Source organism: Diadema setosum, chromosome 18 (genome assembly GCF_964275005.1).
Source record: "Diadema setosum chromosome 18, eeDiaSeto1, whole genome shotgun sequence".
NCBI classification, from domain to species: domain Eukaryota; kingdom Metazoa; phylum Echinodermata; class Echinoidea; order Diadematoida; family Diadematidae; genus Diadema; species Diadema setosum.
In genome coordinates, this window is record NC_092702.1 from 17,878,960 (window position 1) to 17,905,427 (window position 26,468).

The 26,468-nt window shown below is 39.0% G+C and overlaps 1 protein-coding gene across 1 annotated transcript in view; it reads left to right on the top strand.

Annotated features, from left to right (window-relative positions):
* LOC140241374 (neuronal acetylcholine receptor subunit alpha-10-like) overlaps nucleotides 1-25,892 on the top strand; it is a gene marked incomplete at its 5' end in the record, with an annotated part of 71,868 nt that extends 45,976 nt beyond the window's left edge. Inside the window, 4 exons of the mRNA XM_072321104.1 lie at nucleotides 12,494-12,702; nucleotides 21,800-21,918; nucleotides 24,198-24,405; nucleotides 25,300-25,892. Of these exons, the coding sequence (XP_072177205.1) occupies nucleotides 12,494-12,702; nucleotides 21,800-21,918; nucleotides 24,198-24,405; nucleotides 25,300-25,892 (1,129 nt within the window). The remainder of the gene's footprint in view (nucleotides 1-12,493; nucleotides 12,703-21,799; nucleotides 21,919-24,197; nucleotides 24,406-25,299) is intronic.
* Nucleotides 25,893-26,468: the final 576 nt, after the last annotated feature.

Below are 26,468 nucleotides of genomic sequence, written 5' to 3' on the forward strand. Positions count from 1 at the left end.
TTTTTTTTTTTTTTTTGGGGGGGGGGGGAGAAGCTTTGTGCCCCCCTCCCCCCCCCCCCCACACACACACTTTACAGGGATCGGATGCCCCACTCTTTTGCATGAAATATAAATTGGGAAAATGAGTGGCAGCAACAACATAAAGACTTTTTGTTCTTGTTGCTTTTTTTTTTTTTGCTTGTCAGACGACTTTCGGCGGAAAATCAGACCTTAAAAGTATGAAAACATTTTTTTTTTTTTTGAAATATCTGTGAGAGGGAGCGGAACAACCGAACGGGGGAAGGGTGTGTATGGGGGCGGGGGGGGGGTATCCCTCTCCCACACGAGGAAGATTTTGCATTTTCAGACCTGAAATTCAGCGATCTGGTGCTCACTTGTGGTGAAATTTTCTTTTCTTTTCTTTAAAAAAACAATAAGAAAATGAAATATTCACAATATATTATTGAATGACAAAATCGTGGTATTTCAGCTCTTGCTGTGCGACATCACTGTGAAGGCCTACTAAATAATGGGGCCTATCATCGGCGTAGACAGGATTTGATCTTAGGAGGAGCGGTTATGTGAGGGAACTAATCAAGCGAGGGGGGAGGGTATGGTAGGGGGTTTCCCCCTCCTACGCTGAAATCTCTTTGCGTTGAAAATTTTGACATTTTTCAGTCCAAAAACTGCCGTTTGTAGCTATACATTCTTCGCTTTGGAAATTAAGGGGGGCACACCAGGCACAACTGCTGTCAATCACTGGCAGCAACATCAGGAGAATGGCATAGCGATTAAATGCGAGCGAGCGGAGCGAGTGAGCATGAAAATTTTAACATTTTACAGTCTAAAAACTGCCGTTTGGAGCTATACTTTTTCGCTTTGGAAATTAAGGGGGGCCGCATCAGGCGCAACTGCTGGCAATTACTGGCAGCAACATCAGGAGAATGGCATAGCATTTAAATGCGAGCGAGCGGGGCGAGCGAGCTTGAAAATTTTGACATTACAGTCCAAAGACTGCCGTTTGTGGCTGTATTTTTTCACTTTGGAAATTATGGGGGCACACCGGGCGCAACTGCCGGCAATCGGGCAGCAACATCAGAATGGCATAACGATTAAATGCGAGCGAGCGAAGCGAGTGAGCTTGAAAATTGTGATATTTTACAGTCCCACATGTCCTTTGTGGCTGTACTAGTATTTTTTCGCTTTGGAAATTAAGGGGGGGCGCACCGGGCGAAAACTGCTGGCAATTACTGGCAGCAACATCAGGAGAATGGCATAATGATTAAAGGCGAGCGCGCGAAGCGAATGAGCTTGAAAATTTTGACATTTTCCAGTCCCAAAAACTGTCGTTTGTGGCTGTATTTTTTCGCTTTGGAAATTAAGGGGGGCGCACCGGGCAAAAACTGTTGGCAATTACTGGCAGCAACATCAGGAGAATGGCATAATGATTAAATGCGAGCGAGCGAAGCGAGCGAGCTTCAAAATTTTGACATTTGACAGTCCAAAAAATGCCGTTTGTAGCTATATTTTTCGCTTTGGAAATTAAGGGGGCGCACCGGGCGAAAACTGCTGGCAATTACTGGCAGCAACATCAGGAGAATGGAATAATAATTAAATGCGAGCGAGCGAAGCGAGCGAGCTTCAAAATTTTGACATTTTACAGTCCCCAAACTGCCGTTTGTAGCTATATTTTTCGCTTTGGAAATTAAGGGGGGCGCACCTGCTCACAATCACTGGCAGCAACATCAGGAGAATGGCATAGCGATTAAATGCGAGCGAGCGGAGCGAGCGAGTTTGAAAATTTTGACATTACAGTCTAAAAACTGCCGTTTGTAGCTATACTTTTTCGCTTTGGAAATTTAGGGGGCACACCGAGTGCAACTGCCGGCAATTACTGGCAGCAACATCAGGAGAATGGCATAGCGGTTAAATGCGAGCGAGCGGAGCGAGCGAGCTTGAAAATTTTGACATTTTACAGTCCAAAGACTGCCGTTTGTGGCTGTATTTTTTCGCTTTGGAAATTAAGGGCAGAAGGAGGCACATCGGGCGCAACTGCCGGCAATTACTGGCAGCAACATCAGGAGAATGGCATACTGATTAAATGCTAGCGGGCGAAGCGAGTGAGCTTGAAAATTTTGACATTTTCCAGTCCTAAAGACTGTCGTTTGTAGCTATATTTTCGCTTTGAAAATTAAGGGGGGCGCACCGGGTGCACCTGCTGTCAATCACTGGCAGCAACATCAGGAGAATGGCATAGTGGTTAAATGCGAGCGAGCGGAGCGAGCGAGCTTTAAAATTTTAAAATTTTACACTCCAAAAACTGCCGTTTGTAGCTATATTTTTCGCTTTTGTTTGTCCCACTTTTATTTGAGAACCATCCCCCCCCCCCCCATCGACGCCTCTATACATATTAGGTTGCTTTTGTTAAGTGAAAGATCTGCTGGACACTCTGATAAATTAGGGAATATACGTCTATGTCAAAAGTGTACAAAGTTTATCCCTTATCCTGTATAGCGGACCTTTTGCATGTTCATGATTGCAATACAACGATCTGGTGCATAGTTCTGGCGATATTTGGACAATTTTCCATTAAGAAAGTTCGAGATTTGTCCTCATCTCGGGAATTGCTTGGGGGATAAATGATTTGTCTGTCTAAACACTTCCTTTGGGGCGGGGCAAATGCCCCTTTGCCCCCCATAGATTCGACGTCCCTGATCTTCCCTTGGTATGCCCATAGATGTATCCTGACTGAGTCATTAGTCACTGTCGTTTCTCAGGAATGATTCAGGAAATGGAGGGGATTCAATTATGGCGATAAAGTTGTTGTTATTGTTTGTTTGTATGTTTCCGTACATATTCTGCAGATGGTCCCCAGTTACTCGCGTCATAGCATGTTTACATGTAGACCTATACTATTTGACGTTGTCAACGCCTGAGCCATACCTTACAGTGTCTGTCGATGTTACTTTCTTCGCGAGCGAGCGAAGCGAGCGAGCGCTTGAGAAAATTATACATTTTCCTACAAGACAGAATACTGTTCAGCTCTGTTACCTGTCTGAAGGCCGGCGTACAAACGTCATGCAATATGCCAAAATTGATACAATCACATTTCTGCTTCCTCCATTTTTTCCCCTCAAAATTCAGGGGGGGATGATTGTACAGGCCATCCCCCCCCCCTCCTCCATTTCAGGGGGGGATATATCCCCCACCCCCCCCCCCCCCCCGGGATTTACGCCCATGAAGAAAGCCCTCTCGACCCAGGTGAAAAAAAAAAAAAGTGGTGCCTGACAATGCTGGGGTAATAATCATCAACAGGGCCCCTGAAAGATCAGTGCTAACACTGAAGAGGCTACCCTGGATGAATTATTATTTCATTTATCACATTGCCTTTCATGTTATAATTCATACCATCACCATTTTAACTGTCAAGTAGGCCTACCAATAATTGGCAATGGTACAATCGTCGCTATCATTTTGATTATAGAATTAAGTTTTCACGGTGATTATTACTGTCCCAACGAACTACGAACATTTATTATTTAGATCCAGTCGGCAGTAATGATCGGGGGAAAATGTGCGGAAGTCTGTCTCGCCATCCTCATGAAATGATTGCGTTTTTCTTCGTTTGAGCTTTAACGAGACGGAACTCCCGTCAGTTTGACTTGTCTCGTTTCCAGGAGGTGATGGTGCATGACGTAGGAAGATCACCCCCATCAATCAGCGAGCCGGTGAAACGGATTGGTGCTAAATTGAGAAGAAAGTATAGCAATGAGGAGGAATGGAGTGCAATAGATCGATACTCGTGATTTCACCTGCATATAACAGTGATTTCCACCAATCGTTTCCCACTTCCGGGACAAAGAGCAAGAATAGCAGCAATGAGTACCCAAAGTGGGCCCGATACGCGCCCCTTCTTTTTCAGTACCGCGAAAGGTGGCTGGAATCAAATACGCCGTCTCTCGCAATGTAGACAAAAATCTCAACGACAACAGAATAGAATTGTCTCAATTCATCTCCTAGTTCTTCCTGGCGCCTATACACTTTACAAGATATAGAGATTGATCATAAGCTGTTTTTCGGTTGGGTTGCTATGGCAAAATGCCGAGAAGAAAGGAAAAAAAAAAGGAGGAGAAACGGGGGTAAAATCACCCCGTTCACCCGGTTAGCTGTATAGCTCCGCAAGCTTGCATAGTAATTTTTTTGCCGTGATGAATTAGATGGATAGAGCGCCATCAAATTTATGGATCACTTGGTATTCGAGATGTCACCATTAAAAGATTTGAGTGATGAATAGGATCAGCCAAGCCCTATATATCTCCTCGTATCCAACAGGCTTTTTTGGTTCCCTCCACGCAGAATGAATATTGAGGGAGGTATACCACGTGAATGCCCCATATGTCCTCACGAGAATAGTATAACAAACGCCTTTTATCACTTGAAATCTGCATGACTTGTGAGGTGGACATGTCGTAATGCCTTGTGATCGTTTTAACTGTCGTTGCTCTCTTGAGCAAAGCTGCATGTACGATTTCAATGGAGGGAACCTTTGTGTCCAATTGTTATATTCAGTCTGAACTTTCTTGTGTTTTCCTTGAGAGTATACGTGCGCATGTGAATGTGTGTGTGTGTGTGTGTGTGTGTGCGCGCGTATGTGTGTGTGTGAGTGCATGTGTGAGTATGTGCGTATGATATCAAGGCTAACTGATCTCGTAAGAGAGCTAACCAGCACGTGTGTCCATCAACGAGCAAAGCATGATAGCTATATGGCTTAACCCTTTACCTCTTAAATCAATGATTAATAATCGTGATTTCAAACCCGGTTTCCGATAGTAAGCAATGACTTAACTACCTATTTCAACTGCGTGTGAGAAGGCTGGTGGCCATCAGCTTCAATATTTATGGAGAAGCCATCTGAAAGGATCAATGGCCTTTTAGATTCTCACAGCATTCTCAATTAATTTTCCTTGGTCTCTTTTCTATTTTTGCATATGTTTCGGGTGTGTTTCCCGATGTATCTCGAAGTTTTCCGTCTTATCGTATATTCAATACTAACTAATCAACTTAACTAATAACTATATAGGCCTATCAAGAAAGACAAAACGATTCGAGATGGAAATGAAATGATTTGAGATGTTAAAGCATATTCCTCCAGTGTAAGTGTGAGACAAATACAAGCAGGACCTTCACAAGGCTAATTCTCTACTTCTTTGGTAGCGCAATCGTTAATTTTTTTAAGGATGGTTTGCATGTATCACAATCTAGTGTCTTTCCCGTTTGAAAATAATGTTATCTGACGTGTTCAGTGCTCGAGCTTGCTCGCACTATAACGTTATTCTAAGCATTATCCTCGTTGTTATTATTATGATTATTATCAATGTTTTACGAAGTGGTAGTAGTAGTAGTAGTAGTAGTAGTAGTAGTAGTAGTAGTAGTAATAGTAGCAGCAGCAGCAGCAGTAGTTGTAGTAGTAAAAGTAAAAAGCTGCATTTTCAGCAGTTTGTTTAATTTCGTCTAATGAAAATGTAAAAATATAGTGCACTACTGTTATAACGAACACGGTTACAACGAAATTCTCGTTACAACGAAGTAAGAATTCATGTCGCAAAACTATCATTTATGTATCCTGATACACACATTAGTTCAGCTACAATGAAATTTCAATATAACGAAAGACAAACGCCGGTCCCGAGGACTTCGTTATAACGGGAGTGCACTGTGCTAAAGAGGAGGGACGGTTGATCTATTTCTTGACTGCTCTTATGCCTTAAATTTGCAATCACTCGCTTTTACGTCCAGGTCTACGGGGGAATTAGGATGGTGTGGGAGTGGCTCGGAGCGAAGACTTAATCTTAATTTGCGGTGGAGCTCCTGGCCCTGTTTGAATTTCGATTCAAAGCGACTTTCAAATTGAAATAAATAAAGAGAGTAAAAATCAGACAAAAACAGGATGACAAGTGTACCTTCAGAAATCAGGCATGAGGTTGAAAATCACTGAATTTCAGACTTTCACATGTTTGCAACTTATACGCGAAAATCTGACTTGGCTATGATGACGTCATCACCCAGCAACTCCCTCCTTCAGTGCTTAGGCATAGATATAGTTTAGAATAAGATAAAGAGAATATTGAATATCATGCAACAATACAATATACAGTATAACATAATACAATTAACCCTCCTGTGCCCTGCTTCCTAAAGCTGTTCGTAAAGTTACGAACAACTTACGAGCGACTGGTGATCACTTCTGATGTGCTGTACTTATCAGAATTTCCATAATTCAGCACAAGAACTGATCACCACTCGCTATTAAGTTGTTCGTAACTTTACAAACAGCTTTACGAAACACCCCCCCCCCCCCCCGGAAAGAACACAGTGTCCCACAGTGTGTTATGATCACACACTTGGCTATGTGAAAACGCTCGAATTTAACCCGTTCCATACGAGAACCTGGCGGTCTGTGCATTAAGTTCATGGGGATTTCAGAATTTAGTATGGAACAGGTTAACAGCGTGAAGATGATTTCACACTGTAGTGTGGCTTTTCACAGAGAGTTCACCTAGTAATGTTCTGTTTCACGCTGTGTGAACTGATTATTCACAATATAGTGTTCACATTCTTAAAACGCTCGAATTTAACAAAGAGGAACAGTGTGTTCTTTCCAGCAGGAATATAGCATTATATCACACATATATCATATCATATTACATCATATCATATCATACCTCATACCATATCATATCATATCATATATCATATCATATCATATCATGATCAGTTCATATCATATAGAGAATAATTTGGGGTGTAGATTATTAAGCAGCAATTTCTCTCACGACAAAAGTCACCGTTACTGGGGTATTGCAGGGACTACAATGGTTAAGTGCGACGGATACATATTATTAATATTTGGTTGATGTCAAAACGGGAAATCTAAAGAAGATGTGTATATAGTTCAGTGGGAGTTTCTTGAGAGACTGTGAGCGATTGCCAATTGGAGTGTGCGGAACCTATATCACTGATTTGTGAACAAATGACAGGTTTTTTTTTTTTATTTAATTACCTTGATATTTTCTTAGCTCAGAATTGGAATGATACCTCTGTCATTCTGTTTCTCTAATCTTACTAAACGTATGAAAGCCATCAAGGTTTATATAATCATGCTTTATTGTATGATAGTGCTTCATCTTGAGTGGATTTATAGACAAGTACAAGCGTCTTTAACGTAGTCTTAATATTTACTAGAAGCCAATGAAGTGGCTTAACGACGTAGAGCGAAGACAGCTATCTAACTTCGAAAGAAACAATTCGAGACACGACGGTTTACCGACGTTGCCGTCTCTGTTTAGACAGAGAGGCCTTTAAAGACAGACACGACTCTACGGTGGTTTTTCTCTCTCCATACCTATTCCAGCGAAGGGTGCCTCCCGGTTTGTTGGGGCCTTCTTGCGGATTTAGCCGACTAGCCAGCGGCAGCTCGCAAAGAATGCAACCGAGAAGTGAATATGACACACATCATCATGTCAGGGTGAAAAAAGGAGAGAGAGAGAGAGAGAGAGAGGAAAAAAAAAACACACACCCAGGAACCAAGAAAGGAGTAAAGCGTAGGTGTTGAGAATATTCGTAAGAAGGTGCCGTTTTACGGCCTCATAAAAACCTTACGAACTTATTTTCGATGTGATGAAATGGACATGTTTATCTTACACAGTTGAAAGCGGTTGTATATTTGCTTATTACGTCAACAACTTCAGCTCTCAAAACAAGAGCAATTTCGTGAATTATTCTGCATTACGATGTCATTTAGGATTTCTGCATTTGTTGTAATTTACTTGTTAAAATATTCTTTTTGTTATTATTTTACATTGTTACAGTTGTCTTTCATTTCCCCCTCTGCAAAATAAGATCTCAACCTGAAGAAAAAAAATGGGTGTATACGCGTGGTTTAATGAAATGCAGGGATTGCTCTGTATGCGATCCATCAAATTCAGCGGTAACCATAACGTCTGAAAAGAAAAGGAAGTTAAAGCTCCCAAGAAAATTCAGCTGAAGTAGTATTTTTCAGTAAATGTATCTCAAAAGGATAAAATTGAAGATTTGTCTATGAATATCGGAGAGTATGCAGCTGATAAAAACTTCCTATTACCATGGAGATTTATGGATTAGCCAGCGGCAGTCACATAAAGCTCTTTCAGTGCTAACCTACTAACGCTGATAGACGTATGTTACCAATGTTTGGAGAGGCTATATTTTATCCAGCACGAGTGATTTGCCCGTAATACCACCCCCGCAAATTAAATAAGAAAAGAAAAGTGTAATACTTTATAAGAATGCGAAATCCAGCTGCCATTACAAAAAAAGGAAAAAACTACAGATTAGAAGTAAACTAGCCTGCTCATTTTGCTGACGTTGGTAGCATTTATTTTTGATAGGTAATTTCTATGTTTTACATTATTATGAATATAATAACAATCCTGCCAGGGATAATCACTGAACTTTAGAGTTCATCTGAGAAAAAAGAATGACACCTATGATATATTTTTTTTCGGTAGCAAGAACTGTTTAATTCTGTTTCATACAACACAAAGATATTTCGTGTAATACAAGGAGCTATGTATACCATTCACCATAAATTTAGTATAGCTCTCCTTCAAGCTGTCTTTCTTATCTTTTGTCCCTTCTTTTTTTTTCCTAAGACTGATCCTCCTTTGAAATATGCGCAGAAGTATTATTACTCCCCAGATTCTACTATAAAAGAAAAGAGGAAGGTGATAAAAATTTGAGGTGTATCCCATCACCTTCGCACCTTGTGAGCAGGAAGGCGTTACGTATAATATGAAGAGGTAAAAAGGCACGATAGTAATGCACAGGGAGCGGGATTCCAAAGGGGCTCCCATATTAAAGGCATCGTGTGATAACAGTGTTCTTTGTATAAGTTGACACGATATGATAAGATATATTTCATGTTCTGTATACATAATGAAGACTGAGGCGCATTGAGCGTCTGCACAGAGTACGAGTGAAACACAAAAGTATATAATGATTACTGCGTGTGAAACGTAGAGAAAATACACAAAGAATTCTATAGAATGTATTATTTAAATGAAAAGTACACATTCCCTCGACTTCTTATTAACACATGTTAAAAACAACATTCTTCCCTTTGCTTTCTGAAAGATATAAGTCAAGCGCTCTTTCATTTTGCTATTAATATGAAAATAGGTTGAATTCTGTTTTAGTCTTCTCATCCAGCAATGGCTACATACTTTAATAGAAACTTTAAGATTTCATAACTTTTGAACGGATTGTCCGACTTTCCTCAATTTTCCACTGATGGGTTTACCTTATTGCTGCATTCACTCAGTCCACACATTTTATTTGGGTGAACTTGTTCTTTACGAGTGAAGTGAAAATAACAATTATAATTCTTAATGCCATGCGTAGTACAACACGTCGTGCTCTGAAATTGGGCCAACATGTTCTTTAAAACTGTATCTGTATCTTGCAATTCCTAATTTTATTCCGTCTGTTTCAAAGTCTCCCATTCAACGTTACATCGGTTAATGTTTAATTAAGCTTGTCCAATATATATATACACACAAACACATAAGCAACGACAAAATACGTTTTTCTTAATTCGTGATCTGACCGTATGGCAATAAAACGCTAACTATCTTGTCAGTTGCATGAGGAGCCATTTGCTTTTTCAGGGATGAGCGTGTTCCCGTTAAACCGTTTGAAGAGGACACAATAGAAGGATAATGCAGTATCATCCGTGTTTCAAAACTCAACAGCGCCACCAACAGCCGTTACAGTCCTTCTACTGCAAAACACTACTGATTAGCATGCGACGCATGAACAGTTAGTGGAATGAAGCAACATTATGTCGAGCGAATGTTAAACGCAAACATTCGTCGCTGGGATTAAATAATTTGTATGTCCTCGTGTAACTCGAGATTCCGTGGTATTTGTTTCCAGGTTCATTTCCTTCTTTATCAGAACGTGATAGTCCTTACAGTAAACAGTATCCGGTTTCGAAGGTTCCCTGCCATTTGCGTTAACTATAATCAAATTCTTTGAACGTTTTTTTTTTTCTCTCTCTCTCTCTCTCTCTCTCTATCTCTCTATCGATTTTTCGTTTCCTCGTCGATCGTTGTTTTTTCTTTCTCTCGATAGTGAAGGGGCGATCGGCTGGAGCGCAATCTGAAGCTGATTTCTTTGTTGTTGTTTTTTTTTTCCTCTGCTGTTGTCTTTCTCTGCCGCGCACGCGTATTCGGCAAGACGAGCAGGGGCGATTTAGTGACTACTCCAGTGTGCAATTTTCGTCCCTTTCGGGCTATCCTATTTCTCGCTGCGGGGGAGAATGGAGACGCGGAGGGAAATGTTAGAAAATTACCACAGCGCTTGATTGGATTCAAGTCACGTGTAGAGAGCATTCGTGACTTCTCGCGGTGATACCTTTCCACTATATATCCGGGCTAAACAGTATTCGACACCCCATCCTCTACCCCCCCCCCACACTTGCCTTGAAAACAACCAAAACAACCAAAACAACCAAAACAAAACAAAAGAAAAACCCAAACAAACCTCTAGAGCGCAACCTGCGGAGACACCATTCAATCTTCACTAATTGGTTCCACAAATACGTCATCCAAATCGCACATTCATAACCTCAAATCCAAATACAGACTTGCATACATAAAGACGTACATACGTAAAAACAGACTCTCACTCACATACACGCACACACACACACACTCACTCAAATTGCCTGCCTGATAAAAAAAAAATTTTTATACACGAATGCTTACACATACCAATACATAATACATAAACTGATTTACATTATATGTACTTTGATGTAATTATACCTATACGCAATACATGTAAAAGCACAATATCCATTTGCTATTCTGTATCAGTGGTATATTCATTCCGGTGGCATTTGCTGTCGGTCTATACACATCGTCACTGTCAAGATAAATGGTCAAAGAAGGTTGGTTGTTTGTTTTTTTTTAACTTTCACATTATAATATAGCGAAATTATTATTTGTGCTCACTTTACTATACCACATCCTATTATCTATATCAAAAAAAAACATGTGGAACCATCGAATTAATTTGGGGCACACACACTCATGGCCAGTGAGGTCTTTGTAATGACAGTGTTTGGATAACACCTCTAAAGAAGTTATGTGATCCATGGCTCTCGATGCTTTTGTTTTCCCATATGTTCTTGGCCATGAGAGAGCACGTCAAAACATTTAACGTGGCACGCAAGCACACGTGGTGTGGAATAAAATACGTCCACAACTCACAACTCTCACTTGTTGAAAATTAAAATGTGGCGCGCCGCACCTAAGCTAAACTGGGAAAAGGTGCGCCGAGAATTCCGCACATTTCTCCAGACATTCGCGCGTATGGCAAGCCATTTTAACATTTAATCCTATTTCTTGATATCAAGAATTCATTTCTTTGATATCAAGAATTCGATTTCTTGATATCAAGAATTCGACTTCTTGATATCAAGAACTGCCATTGGTTAACAACACAAAATCATTTCTTGATATCAAGAATTCGACTTCTTGATATCAAGAAATGAATTCTTGAAGTCAAGAAATCAACTTCTTGATATCAAGAATTCGTATTCATTTCTTGATATCACGAATAACAATTCTTGATATCAAGAAATAGGATTAAATGTTAAAATGGCTTGCCATACGCGCGATAATCATTACCGTCCTCATAAAATGATCAGCGATCATCGAGGGAAATCACTGCGTTATCGAGCGTCGATGTCCTCGTCGGACGTGTCACGAATATTCTGCATCTATGAAGATGCCACGGTTGTAGGATTGAAGCAGATATAGCAACGGAGAGTATCAATTATCATTCTTCGGACAATTCAGGATCTTACACACATACTTATTAAAAAAAGATACGCACACACAAAAAACAAACAATAAGGGATTTACGCTTCAGAAATTATGACCTGGGTTTGATCATAAAATGGGCTACGCGCCATTATTAAACATTTGAAGGTAAGTCCCTCATTAGACTGTGTTTAAAAAAATGCACATCTTCATTGTCTAAGATGCATGTAAGTTTCAATGATATTTCTACAATAGTAAGGGTAATAATGATAGAGGTAGTAGTAGTAGTTACAGTAATGATAATGATATATTTGTCGTAAATTATGATTATTATTTACATGACAAATTTACTATTATGATAATGGTTATAACAACAATAAGGTTAACAGTTATCGTACCAATGGTTGACAAATAGTTGACAATGATAATTGCTGTATATCTCTTCCCCCTCTCTATCTATCTATCTATCTATCTATATATCTATCTACCTATCTATCTATCTATCTATCTATCCCTCCATCTATCTGTCTGTCTTTCAATTTCTCTCTCTTTTCCTTCTGCATTTTGCGTATTTCTTTTTCTCTATTCCATCTTGTCATCGCATATCCTTCTTCCCCGCGCTCTCACTTCGGCGACAACCTGAACAGCGCCGCCGACGAGTACAAGGACTTCATGCGAGACGAGATCGTAGTGATAACCAACGAGGGCCACGTCAACTGGGCGGCGCCGAAAATCGTCTCCAGCTACTGCTCCATCGACGTCAAGACTTTCCCGTTCGACGAGCAGATCTGCAAGATGAAATTCGGCCCGTGGCAGCACGAGGGAAAGGAGCTAAGGATTTGGGGCGGAGGTACTGGTGGTAATAATCAGTCTTTTTCATCGCTCATTACCTTTCCCTCGTAATCTATCTTCCTTTTCCCCCCATTCATGTCACGACCTTTTGACACAAATTTTTCATGGAAATGGTTATATGAAATCGTGAATGAGTAGTCTGTATTGAACGTTGTGATATGTGTGGCTAGTATACGCAGGGCTCGACATTGACAGCGGTGGCCCGACGGCCCGGGGTCACAAAAAAAAGAGAAAAAAAAACTTCCAAAAACGTGTTTGTTTTTTTTTTTTTTTTGGTCCGATGGGACGGATATAATTCAACATGATTATTTTTTGATATTTCCTTTTATTTCGGGCCATCAAATTTCTTTTTCGCGCTACAAAAACTCAAAATTCACCGATTTTAGTGGCCCGAACGGGACACCAGAGGAAAAAAAGAAGTTAGTGTCGACCCCTGGTATATGGGTACTCACGAGTAGCTCGAAGTGTCACGATTATGCATAATAGTATCGTTAATCTATCATTGCTAGCTGCAGGGGGCTTGTGTCACAATTTGTGTAAAAAAATCGTGAGGTGTTAGTTGTTGTCATAACGGTCATGCACTCACATTGCATATGTTTATGTATGTCCTTCTTGAAAGATGTGCATTTGTATTATTTCCTTGAATCTGCATCCCTTGGTAGCATTTTAATGTACGTGCTGAAATGTTAATTTTCTTTAACAAGCGGTAAGGTTTTATTCATCAGTTCATTATCTTGTTCTGCGTTGTTCAGCATAGATTGAGCTAGGCAATAATAGAACTGTGCAATTCTGTGGCAAACACACAAACACGCACACACGCACACACGCACACACGCACACACACACACACCAACTCTGATACTTCATTCGGCCTTTTCTCTCTTCCCCTTTGCGTTATATACACGCACACACATAACTGTTACATCTAAAGTCTAAATCCATCTAAATAAATCTAAAGTTTTAAATTGATATACAGTGATCAAAACGAACCTTACTAAAGCAGTCTTTGCTGTCGTTTTTTTTTTCAATGTCAAATTATTGATTTACAAAACAACACTAACACAGGAACACCGTGTTAATACATATTGAACTACTTACGTGCACATTATTTGTATTATAACTGATCCCATTTACCTTCACATTTTGTTCCTCAATTCGTTTTTTACATTTATTATTACTTTAATTAATGTTGTCCATTGTATCGTAATAACATTGAACTTGTCGATTTCGTTTTGTTGTGATAATGATGATAACGATCTTGTTTTCACCATTTGTACGCCACAAGATTATAATGATTGCATCTTCCGCTTGAAGCGCTGTTGTGTGAAAAAAAAAAACTGACATCTCTGTACTTCATTATCATTGATTATCGTCTTGTAATAACCATTGTCATTTGACTTTGTTAAGTGGAACAGTGTTCGCGTGCATAGCTGTTTTAATATCCCAACTAACGAAAGAAATAGCATGAATGATGTTCAATCAATCAAGCAAAAACGCTTCATTCTACATCGAAGCAAAGAACAACAATTTCAGAGGAGTTTATACAAAACACATAGAAAAATACAGATACACCTGCGATGAATTTAGAATAAAAGAAAAAAAAGGGGGTTATACTGGCTAAAGTCAAACCTTAGTCTCCTCAACCACGAGAATATCAACGTTTTTATTTGCTCAAGGCAATCTTGTCCAAAAGGTAAGGGCTTAAAGCCATCTAGATTTGATCATTTGAAAAGATATAATGACGACTCTGTATGAATCTATCAGTATTCATAGGTTTTCGATTAAGGTGATTTGTTTGAATTTCTCGACACGCGGAATTATTCGTCGCATTTTGAATTAATTTCGGGCGAGCGCGAAATCCGAGCTGGATACCAGCTGCCAATTTGGCCGCGCTTCCAATCAACTGGTCTGATCTTCAATTCGACAGATCCCCTCTCCCATTCCCTTCTCTCTTTCTTCCCGTTCTCCCGTTGCCCCTTTAGTAGTATAAAACTTTTTTTGTCTTGTTCCATATGATTCCATATTACTTTCTTTTTCACGCGTCGCATATGCTCTTGACCCTTTACCTCAAGTACTGTAACCTATCCGAAGCTCCTTTCATCTAAAATGGGATGTAGAGGGGACACTTTTATACTCCTGTCGATGAGTCTAATTTTACTCCATCGCGTTTGAAACAGAACGGAATATTTCAAGATTGTATTTTCGCCCATTTCATTGGCATCACACTCTCTCAGCCTCATCCACATCAATTATAATAGAAAACCATTTTCATTCCGTGCATCGTGAATACTTTTTTCTCTGTTATTTTTCTTTTATTGTCATTATGGTCATATTCACATTTTAGGCAAACAGCATCAGATTCAACAGCTCAAATCATTTGTATTCTTTGGTATTGTTCGTTTTTCTCTGGTAAACTAGCAATTTGTTACACGTCACACGTCAGTGTTGTTATAGTAGTCCGCAATCTTTTTTTTCCTCCTCTGAAACCATTGCGTCATTGTTATCATCATCATCATCATTAATTAATTAAAATTATCATCCATTAACTACCACCATCATCATCATTTATATATTGAGCACATCACTCATTCATCTCGTGCTACATAATGGTCTTGTCGCATAATTCTCGTCGTTTAATACTCCATGCATAACGACAGTCTGTATTTCATTTTCCCCTTTTTTCATAATGAGCGATGAATATGTCATTGTATGTTGTGTTCATGTGTAATGGCAATTAAATTGATGTAACTTAAAGACATTATTTATTATGCGCAGTTGAAGCAAAAACCCAGCTTTAGTGCCTTTAAATAGTTCTAAGATATGAATTATAGCTAGAAACAACCAATATAAAAATATTAATCAGTATAATCAATGTTATGCATTATTGAATATGTAAAATGTGAACAATAGTTAAAATGACATTGTTCCAGAATAAACCGTTTACAGTTATGGTTTATTCCTAAAATAGTGATATCTCCTAATATTTCATGATTTCTTGCAAAATTTGTATATGGTATAATGTTTTGTGTCACCACTGACCTACACATACGTATCAAATGTGATAAATCGAACATTTTTTTTCTTAATTTCTACTCCCGATGGTAAATACTATGTTTGACTCCGGTTTACGAGCTATATCCTTGAGCTATATCATTACATATACATGGGTATCAATATTTATTAGCAATAAATGTAGTATGTGTCAGAAGAGTGTATTATATATAAATAAAAAGGAGTGAAAGAGAAAACGAAATGACAAGGAATTAGTGCGTCGTCGACGATATAACACCTACACTAAATCCCACAATTCTACCCGCATGCTTGGATGCCATTGCTTCTTTCCATTTTGCCGTATTCTGCAAGCAAGTGTGTTGGGCCATAACATGCTGCAATCTGCACAGGTGATGTAAGGGGCATTTACACTGCCACAAAAAAAGAAGAGAATATATATATATATATATATATATATATATATATATATATATATATATCTTTTTAATTAAGTTTTGGTTAACAAAATTGTTACTTAATATTGAAATTAGTCTAAGTTTTATATACTTTATCATTAAGTGTTAGTAGTAGTCATATGATTTAAAAAGAAAATCAGGGGCGAACATACTCAAATTTAATTAATATGAATACCAGTATTTGAGCGAAAACTGAAATGGAAAAACCCAATTCAGGAGTGAAGATTTTTTTTTTAACTTGTCAGTTTTATTTTTTTTTTTTACCTTGCCTGTTAATTACAACCCCTGTGGCTTGGTAGCTAGCATACCTATTTACTGACAAAGACTCGTGTAAGGGTCCCAAGGGAGGATTTCTTTCGTCACGAATCAATGACTCAATTATCAGACTGAGTCAATGACTCAACTATCAGACTAAGCCAATGACTCAACTATCAGACTTAGTCAACAACTCAGCTATTAGACTTAGCCAATGACTCAACTATCAGACTTTCGTCAATGACTCAAGTATCAGACTTAGTCAATGACTCAACTATCAGACTTTCGTCAATGACTTGACTATCAGACTTTCGTGGATGATTCAACCATTAGACTTAGTCAATAATTCAACTATCAGACTTTCGTCAATCACTCAACTATCAGACCTAGCCAATTAACTCAACTACAGTAAGTGAAATCTATATCAAGCTTTATTTCCGCGCACTGCATAACCCACTACCATCTCATATCTCGGTGGATGGAAGGATAATTATCATTCGCAGAATAATGAGGTAGCGATGAGACATCGATTCCTTTAGAGCCATAGGGAAATGATACCAAGGCAGCTGATTCGCGGGAGGATTATTTTCATTGTGCTCATTGTTTGATACACATAGAATTGTGTCGGTCTAAAAACGGTCGGACGTAAAAATTCTTTCACTTCCTCCGTACAGATGCTCAGTAAAAACATAATAATAGTAATAATTATGATAATAATAATAATAATAATAACAATAATACTGATGATATATAGAATAGTGAAAAACGCCTTACACTTATTTTTTTTTTATTTCCACTTATTGCTAACTGCATGAAGCTCGCCATTACATGAAACATTAAGATTTAAGTAATTCCTAATGAATAGACACCAATATAATTAGGAAAAAAAGTGCTACACCGGCAGCTCGTAGTACAAGACTTTAAAAATGTCAGAGTGCGCTGTCAGAAAAAAAAAAACAGTGATTCGATCAATTGCGAGTCCATGCAGTATGGATCTTTTGATTGTCATTTAAATTTTCTGTGAACTTACTTTTTAGGTCTTTCTGATTGTGGTTTTTCTGGTTATGGTTATGTGCTGACAAGTCATTGCACAAACAGATAATCTGCAGGAACAATGACATGGTAGAGACAATCCTAGAATATGAAAAAGGGGCATCAGTGCTAGGGATATTCATTTTGTTGTTTTGTTTTGTTTTGTTCTATTTTGGTTTGTTTCTGTGTGTGCGGTTTTGTTCATTTATTGATTTTTTTTTTTAGCTTTTGTGAGTTGTTTCTTCTTTTAGGGGGAGGAGGCCAGAACACATCTTAAAACACTGGATGAAATTTGTGTGATATTATGTCTAATCTAAATCCCAAGGTCACACTGCCTTTGGCGTGCCAAACCCGCGCGCTCCGAAAAAACAGAAACCTGACCACTGTACCCCATATCGCTGTATGGTCAGAAGCTAATAGCACGAGAGCACTGACCAGGCATGGTTCGGCTTTGAGTGGGAACAGCTTTCGGGCTACGAAACAAAACACTTCAGCCATCCGATCACGCTGCGTGCAATCATTAGAAGTGCCTTTTTGCCAAAACAAAATATCTGCATATATGTATATATATATATATATATATATATATATATATATATATATATATTATACACACACACGCGCGCGCAATTTTATATTCTACTTGCACCCACACACACTTCCAGTTCTTATGCCAATATCTGCTGACTGTTCTGTTCTAATGACCACCACCGTAGGACTTTACCTTTTATCTTGATTTATTTATCATTGTTATTATTATTATTATTATTATTATTATTATTATTATTATCATTATTACTATTATTATTATTATCATTATTGTTATTATCATGAATATTATTATTATTATTGTTTTCTACATTTGCTGTTATTTACATTTCTTTAAAGAGGAAATCAACCATAAAAATAACTAGAATTCAAAAGATAAAAAAGAATTATTCCCTACAGAACGGTGCAAAAATGACAAAAATTGGGTGAAAAATAAGGAAATTATGACAGTTTGAAGTTCCTTTCTTTCGGAAATTTTTGACCAGTCATTATGAATATTCAAATGAGCGAGTTGATGATGTCGTAACCTCACAATTTTTCATGTATATGTTTTATATAAAATTCGGGATAAAAGGTTATTTTTAGCTAATACAAGTAATAGCATGTTCCCAAACCTTTATATCAGAGGTTACTTTTTTTTTCATTTTGGGTGGTTTTAAAGCAAGTTTTATATTTATACGGCTGAAATATAAGATTTTTTGTCATTTCTGTATAAAAAATGAATAAGAAATTGTGAGAGCATGATATCGTCAACTTACTGATTTGAACATTCATAAGTACTGGTCAAGAAATGTTTTTCTAAAACAAAATGAAATTTCAAAATATCACATCTTCCTCTAATCCGATTTTTGCCACTTTTGTATTGTTCTGTAGGGAATATTGTTCCCTTTCTTTTAAAGTTTTGGGGGTGGATTTCCTCTTCAAGAAACTCGAATGAATCAAACTAATGTCGCGAGGGAAGGGTTCCCAGAATAAACATGGAAAAGAATTCTCCATAATCAACACTTAAAATGCATGTCGGTTGGTTCTCTGTTTTCTACCTCCCCATCCACCCCCCCCCCCCTCTTGTTCCCCATGGCCCACCCGTTTACCATCTTCCCTCCATCCTGCCAGTAGTCCGCATATTATATCCCGTGACCCGAGTCGCTATCACAAACACACGATCGGTGTCGATGGCAATTTTGGCGCCATGCCGATGTTGAATCACCTGCCCGAAGTGCGATCGGAGGGTGAATTAGGCCTGAGATTTTGGGAGTACCCTTTCGCTTCGTGTCCATGTGATCACCACAAGACGTTTCCTCCTGAACCTGTTCTTTCTTCGTCTTTTTTTTTCTTAACTTGTTCATATTTCTCTCTCTCTCTCTCTCTCACTCTCTCTTTATTTTTTATTTTTTGTTGTTGCTGTCCCTCCTTCCAACCTTTTCGAAATCTTCCGGGGCATAGTCTCACTACTCAGACCACCTTTGAATAGGTGACGTAAGAGACAAGCAGTTGCGTTCAACGCCACGCGGGAGGTTCGGATTGTTAAATTTGGTATCCTCATTTTATTTTCCTGTTATTTGTGATAATCATTGCAGGACAAGATTATTGTTGTCGCATTCAAAAACTCTCCTCACACCTGTTGAACAACATTTTATTATTGTATCATGCATAAGCTAAACGTGAAAAGGTCATGGAACAACCATGGAGCTGACACACAGAGCGTCGAGATCAACTCGTGCAGATTACATCGTAGCAGCTGGTTGAACGTTACATGCTTCATTCATAACCTTAGCAGAAAAATATGCGTTTTTGTAATCAATAACGGTCCATGGTATCCCCCAACAAAAAAGGGGAGTTTCAGTGAAATGTACGTGTGCATACTTTCTGCTCAGATCTTCCTGCATCAGTTAAGAGAAAACACTCAAACTCATTTATAGGGGGAAAAACGACCTTGGAAATATATAATAGTTCGGAGGGACTGTTTTAAGTGATGGTATAGTTTCGGTTGAGATGGGGCTTAAGGTTTCCAACGTGTTTGTTTGTTTGTTTTTTTGTTTGTTTATTTGTTTGTTTGTTTTTGACGATGTTTTTTTTGAGATAATGAGAAACCTCTTGTTAAATATGAAATAGCATATAGCTCTAAGAGTAATTCACAGTTTATTTGATGAAATTGGTTTTGAAATGGCTGAGATATCCAAAAAGAAGCGATCCTGATCAAAGGTCGGACCCATTAGGATCACTTTGTTTTACTTTGTGTTTGGATATCTCCGCCAATTCAAAAGTGATTTTCATCAAATAAACTTTGAATTCTTCTTAGAATCGTCTGCTTTTCAACACTTAATAAAATGGTTTCTAAATATTTCGCAAAAAGTTAAAAGCTAAATCCTCACCTAAACCAAAACTATATATGCCATCTCTTTAACGCTAACTCCAGTTATAAAAGCAATGCCACCTATAAAACATGCGCCTTTAGTAAATACATTGGAGGTTCGTCGATAAACAAATTGTGAGATAGATCGGGCTAATCGACAGCGCAGATACCGCACCCGGAAATAACAACCATTAATCTGACTGAATTCAGAATCACGCTGAGTTAGTTTCTGACTTTATGACAGACGATGCAATGACGTCGCTCCGATTTCCTGTAAACAGTTCCATAAACGCGCCAAAACCTTGTTTTGCTGCTATGCTTTCAGCTCAATGTGCCGCGGAATTTACTCTATCGAGCCCAGCTGTGACGGTACCTTTCACATAAAATGACTCAAACACCGAAGTTATATTTCAACCCTCGCCGGAATGGCATGGCTGGCGAACTTATGGTTTATTTTGTTATTAGTCTTAATTAGCTCAGGTTTATCCTTTCATGTTTAGCGCCACTCACACTATTGTCACTGACCAAACATGGACAGTATTTCCACGAGTTGAGACGTTGCTTGCCGACGCAGGCCGTGTTTTGCAGGATAAAAGATTCGAACGATCCAGCGTCAAGCGACTAGCAGTGTAAAAAAAAAAAAAAAAAAAAAAAACACACACACACAAAACGCTTGCTTACCCCAGCTTTCGTTTGGCTACGGATTTTTTTCAGCCACATTAAAAAAACAACAACACACATGATGATATGCTTTCTTTCTCACAAACCCGTGTACAAGAATTGTTGTCTCAATGTTTCAAAGTAATCGGTAAACAGGCCACGTTTGGATGAGGCAAAAACACTGAAATGAACCAAATGAACTACTGTGGGGAATAAAACGAATCAAAAAATGTCTGTGTTATTGATTCAGTTCACAGCAGACCCTTCGTTCCCCTCTTGGAAGACAGTTGGAATACCAATGTCTTGTCTTCTAGTCCTAAGCAGTTAAGCCTGCGTGTCATGGCAAAAAAAATCCCTCAAACAGCAATAAATATCTAGTAATTTAGGACGTAATCAGAAAAAAAAATGTCTGATACACAGAATTGAAATGCATCGAAATGGTAATTGAACAGGGACGCCAATTTCCACACGCTGGCGTCAAAAACCATACCGGCATTGCTTTACTAAATATTAGAAGTTGAGCTGCCATGAACTTTTGACCTACAAGGAATTGTATGTTGTTGTCACCTTTGCCTGTACGAATTTTGCTAAAGGGCTGCATATATATGCGTCTGTCAAATAGCATGAACTACCAGTAATACCATGATTAACTTTCAAAACGAGCAGTGGGGTATTAAAGGGTTACGAAACAATGATCTTTAACAAGGTACCAGTAGATGATTCTGACAGGGACGTGGTGGCATAACCCAGCTCCGACTTATTCGACTGTTTATTGCTCAACGTAGGTGACGACTCCGTCTTCAACAGTGACGGCCAGTGGGATATCCTGGACATGACCGCCACCTCAAACGAGGTCGAGTACCCGGATGCGCCGGGAAAGACGTACACAGACGTGACCTACGTGGTGAGTGCAAGCAAAAGTATCATTGATCAAAATTCTTTAATATCAAGATTTTCTGTCCTGATTCGAAGGGTCACTTCCCTTCATCTATTCGACGCTCACGTCATCTTCAAGTCTTTCTTTGCATCTGGTCGTATTCCCATTACCAGTTTTATCACCAATTATTGTACATCTAGCATACACATACACACACACGCACACAGGCACACACAGTACTATTACAAACATGCATACATACATACATACATACAATATAAGCAATGACATGTTTTAACATAATATTATGTCTAATTAGGGGTATTAATGGAGCAGATAGATGAATGTCTTTTCTGAACAATGTTGAATTAGAAATAAAACCTTCTGCCTTAAGCGATTTTCGTTTTTGATGCTCTCGTGATAACAATATTTTGTTTCTCTTTGTATAAAATGTTCTACATGTTTACTGTGTATTTCCCTATTGTGTTTGTTCTTACCCTTACAGAATGTCTCACTTTCTTTAAATTCCTCGTGACGCACGTAATAAGTTATACATATGCCTGTGTAGTGGACCCTTTGGACAATAGCTTTGTTATATCGTCATCGTGTACAGACATCCACCCGCATCTTTTTCAGTTATCAATGTATTGCTATTTCCTATGATATCATGCTCATTGTTTTGATAAGTAATACATTACCACAATATACCATTTCATTCGTTCATTTCATTTTTATTTCATTTCCGACGAAAGTATACAATATGACAATTGCATATAGATAAAGCAAAGTATACAATGTAACTTTTGCATATTCAAATGAGATTTAAATGCACGTCATTTGTTTACAATGAGACAAAACATACTTTAGATGAAAAAAATGCATGGACAAACTGTAACTGAATCGTAACAAAGAAAAAGTCGGAAATGGAGGGGACTGCTAAAAAAAAAAAAAAACAAACAAAACATAGCTTGTAGAATGAGAACGGATATCCCTCTTAATTCCAGTTACAGACCCGAATTGACAATGAAACTTTCCCTTTCTCAAACGGTACGCCAGGGTACCTCACTACCCTAGCCAAGTCTTGTGGATTCCCATCAGAACGAAAAAGTTTCGATTTTTTAGAGAAAGATTCGATAAGTGTGTCATTTTCGGAAGGAGGGGGAAACACGGGCCTTGCAGGCAAAGCATGTCTGGAATTGGAGAAGACGTTGGGGATGATTAAAATAGAAACGCAAATCGATATCATTAGGGGTGTAGAGAAATGCGTTCACCGTACGCAGTTTAAGTCACAGCTACACGGAGATTGGAAAATTTGATGTAAATCAATTCAATTCAATTCAATCATAGTTTATTTCCAATCAACGAAAATCAAAACATAGTACAGAGTAACATGTCATGAAATAATATTGTTCAAGAGTATGATTGTTCAAGAGTAATATTGTTCAAGAGTAATATTCAACCAAGAGTTGTAATGAGATGATGTACACTCATTCTATCCTCGCGTGTACGCACGCACACACACACACACACACACACACACACACACACACACACACACACACACACACACACACACACACACACACACACACACACACACACTACGCGCCATGTCATGCTTGATGTGTGTACATTGCTGGTGCATTTCGTCGTACTAAGAGGTATGTACCATGATTGGTAGGTCTGTATGTGTGTGCTATAACGTAGCCGATATTTTCAAAGCAATGATGACCATAAAAAGCTGGTCTAACGCTTCCGTATTGCGGTAGTCGTGAACGCACATACATCCTGCATTGATAATCTGTATCTTGTTACTCCACCGGGAAAGAGCGTAATTAAAAAAAAAAAAAAAAAAAAAACATTTAAAGGGAAATAATACCTAAGTATATGGATTGAGTGAATGCACCAATATTAGCAATACACATCAGCAAAATCTGAGAAAGTTTGACAATCTGTTCAAAAGTTATGAAGTTTCGGCACATGCAGCTCCGGATGACAGGATCACAACACTTCGTGACGTCAAAAAAAACTATGTGAAGAGAATTCAAGATGTTAATTTTTCTGGAATAATGAAAGAATACCTGACTTACCTCTTTCAGAAAGAAGGGGGACTTATAATAAATCACTCTTAACATAATGGCAGTAACAAGTCGATGAAATGTGTACTTTTCATTAAAAAAGAAATGAAAAAGAAGAAGATCGTATTCTCGTACTCACCACACAAACCCAGAGAAAAGGAATAACTATTGCACTTGCGCGCTTTATTATTATTATTTTTTCTGTTTTCCTCTTCTTTTGCTTTTCAGATTCGATTCAAGAGGAGACCGCTGTACTACATATTCAACTTGATTCTCCCTTGCACGTTTGTGTCGATGGTGGCGCTACTCAGCTTCTTCCTCCCGCCCGAATCGGGTGAAAAGATCAGTCTGGGCATCACCGTTCTCCTCTCACTCACAGTCTTCTTGCTCCTCGTCGCCGAAACGATGCCGCCCACCAGCGCCGTGCCCGTCGTCGGTAACGATCAGGGATTCATTCCCAGGATCATACTTGATACACGCACCACCTCTTTTGGCATTTACTCTCCCATGATGTTTTTGTTTGGTTTTTTTTTTTCTTTTTTTAACCAGAATCTAAGGGGGTGAATTTTCTTTCATTTCTGTTTCATAAAATCCCAGATTTTTCAAAATAAAGTTTTGTTTTTTGATAAGGGCATCATTCATAATCATTGTCAATCGATCGAAATAAAACGCACTCGGGATGATTTTATAGTATTTGTTGTTCTATAATGAGGTATAGTGCATGATAGAGCATACACTTATTGTATGGTAGATAACACAATATTTAACACCAATGAGGGATCCTGTATTAGAAACGTTCGTGGTAAGATGATTCTTTTCGTCGTACCCTTTTTAATTAAACCCATCACGTCTATTTATCACTCTCCCTCCCTCTCACTCTATCTCCCTCGATCCCCCTTTCAATATCTATATCTTCATCTTTTCCCCTCTCTTCTCTCCTCTTCCCTCCTCTTCCATTCTCTTCTTTTCTATTTTCTTCTCTTCTTTTATCTTCTCTTCTCTACTTATCTCTTCCCTTCCATTTTTCTTCTCTTTTCTTCTCTTCTCTTCTCTTTCCTTCTCTTCCTTTTCCTACTCTTCTCTGCTCTACACTCTTCCATTTTCTCCACTTCTCTTTTCTTCTTTTCCTTCTCTTCTTTTCCATTCTCTTTTCTTGTAATCTCTTCCCTCATCTTTTCTTCTTTTCTTTTCTTCTCTTCTCTTTTCTGCTCTAAACTCTTCCATTTTCTTCACTTTTCTTCTCTTCTCTTCTTTTCCATCCTCTTGTCTTCTTTTCTCCTCTTCTCGCTCTACACTCTTCCATTCTCTTCTAATCTCCCTCCTCCTCCAGGACAATATTTCATGAGCACCATGGTTCTCATCTCGGGTTCCTTGGCGATGTCGGTGATGGTCCTCAACATGTACCACTGCCGACCGGACTGCCGGCCCGTTCCTCGGTGGGTTCGCATCCTGGTCATCGACGTACTCGGCCGCATCCTCGCTCCGGCGGTCGTCAAGAATTCGAAGACGGAGCGACGTCGGATGAGCGTGCGCACGGACTCGCTACAGAAGCACTGCCACAGCTGGGAGTTGGAAGACCTGATGACGTGCGCGGACCCTTTATCGCCCTCGGCCAAGCAGCAGCAACAGCAGCAGCACAACGGCATGACGATGACAGAGCGCAACAACACCGTCAACAAGGACGGCATGCACGTGCTCGAGTGCGGCCGCCGCTCGGACTCGTTCACGAGGGACGCTATCCCCATCCTGCGCAGCATGTTAACCGAGCTGCGCAAGCTGACCAGCAATAATCGCGCCGAGCGCGAGGAGAAAATCCGCCAGAACGAGTGGAAGCGCGTAGCGCTGGTCATGGACAGGGTATTTCTATTAGTCTTTCTCATGGGAACGTTGGCCGCAGCCTCCTTTATGTTCAGCAAAGCGTGATCCGCAACGCAACACGAGAACCCAAGACTGTTTATATGGAGACTGTTGTCCAGTGACTGTACACTATTATGGTTAGACATGCAGCACTGCGCAATGCGGGGACTGCAAAATGAAAGGCGACGACCGTCACTATATTCTTGTCGTCGCCGACGTTTTTACCTATGCATACACGTTTTGGACAAGACTCGAAAGAGGCATTAGAGCTCATCATGTTTATTTGACGAATATATCTTATCTGCTTTTGACTATAGATGCCTTCTTAACAAGACTACATGTAGCAGTCTGAAAGGCAGAGAAGTTATTCCCAAGGTTTATTTGCTTAGTTTTTGTTTCCATAGTTTAGAGTATTTTCTGCTCTTTTTCCCTTCTCAGCTTTCTATTGTTTATAGGAAGTAGATGGTGCCTGTAGTGTTTGTCCCATAAACCATCATGGAAACGCGTCCTGATGAATTGTCGAAATTTGCTTCAAACAAGTTTTTACCGAACTGCTTTGGCGACGAGTATCAGTAATTGATGTTGATCTTGTTCTTGCTATCCCTTTTACTGATCTTATCCTAACAGCAGTAAAGCTTTAAT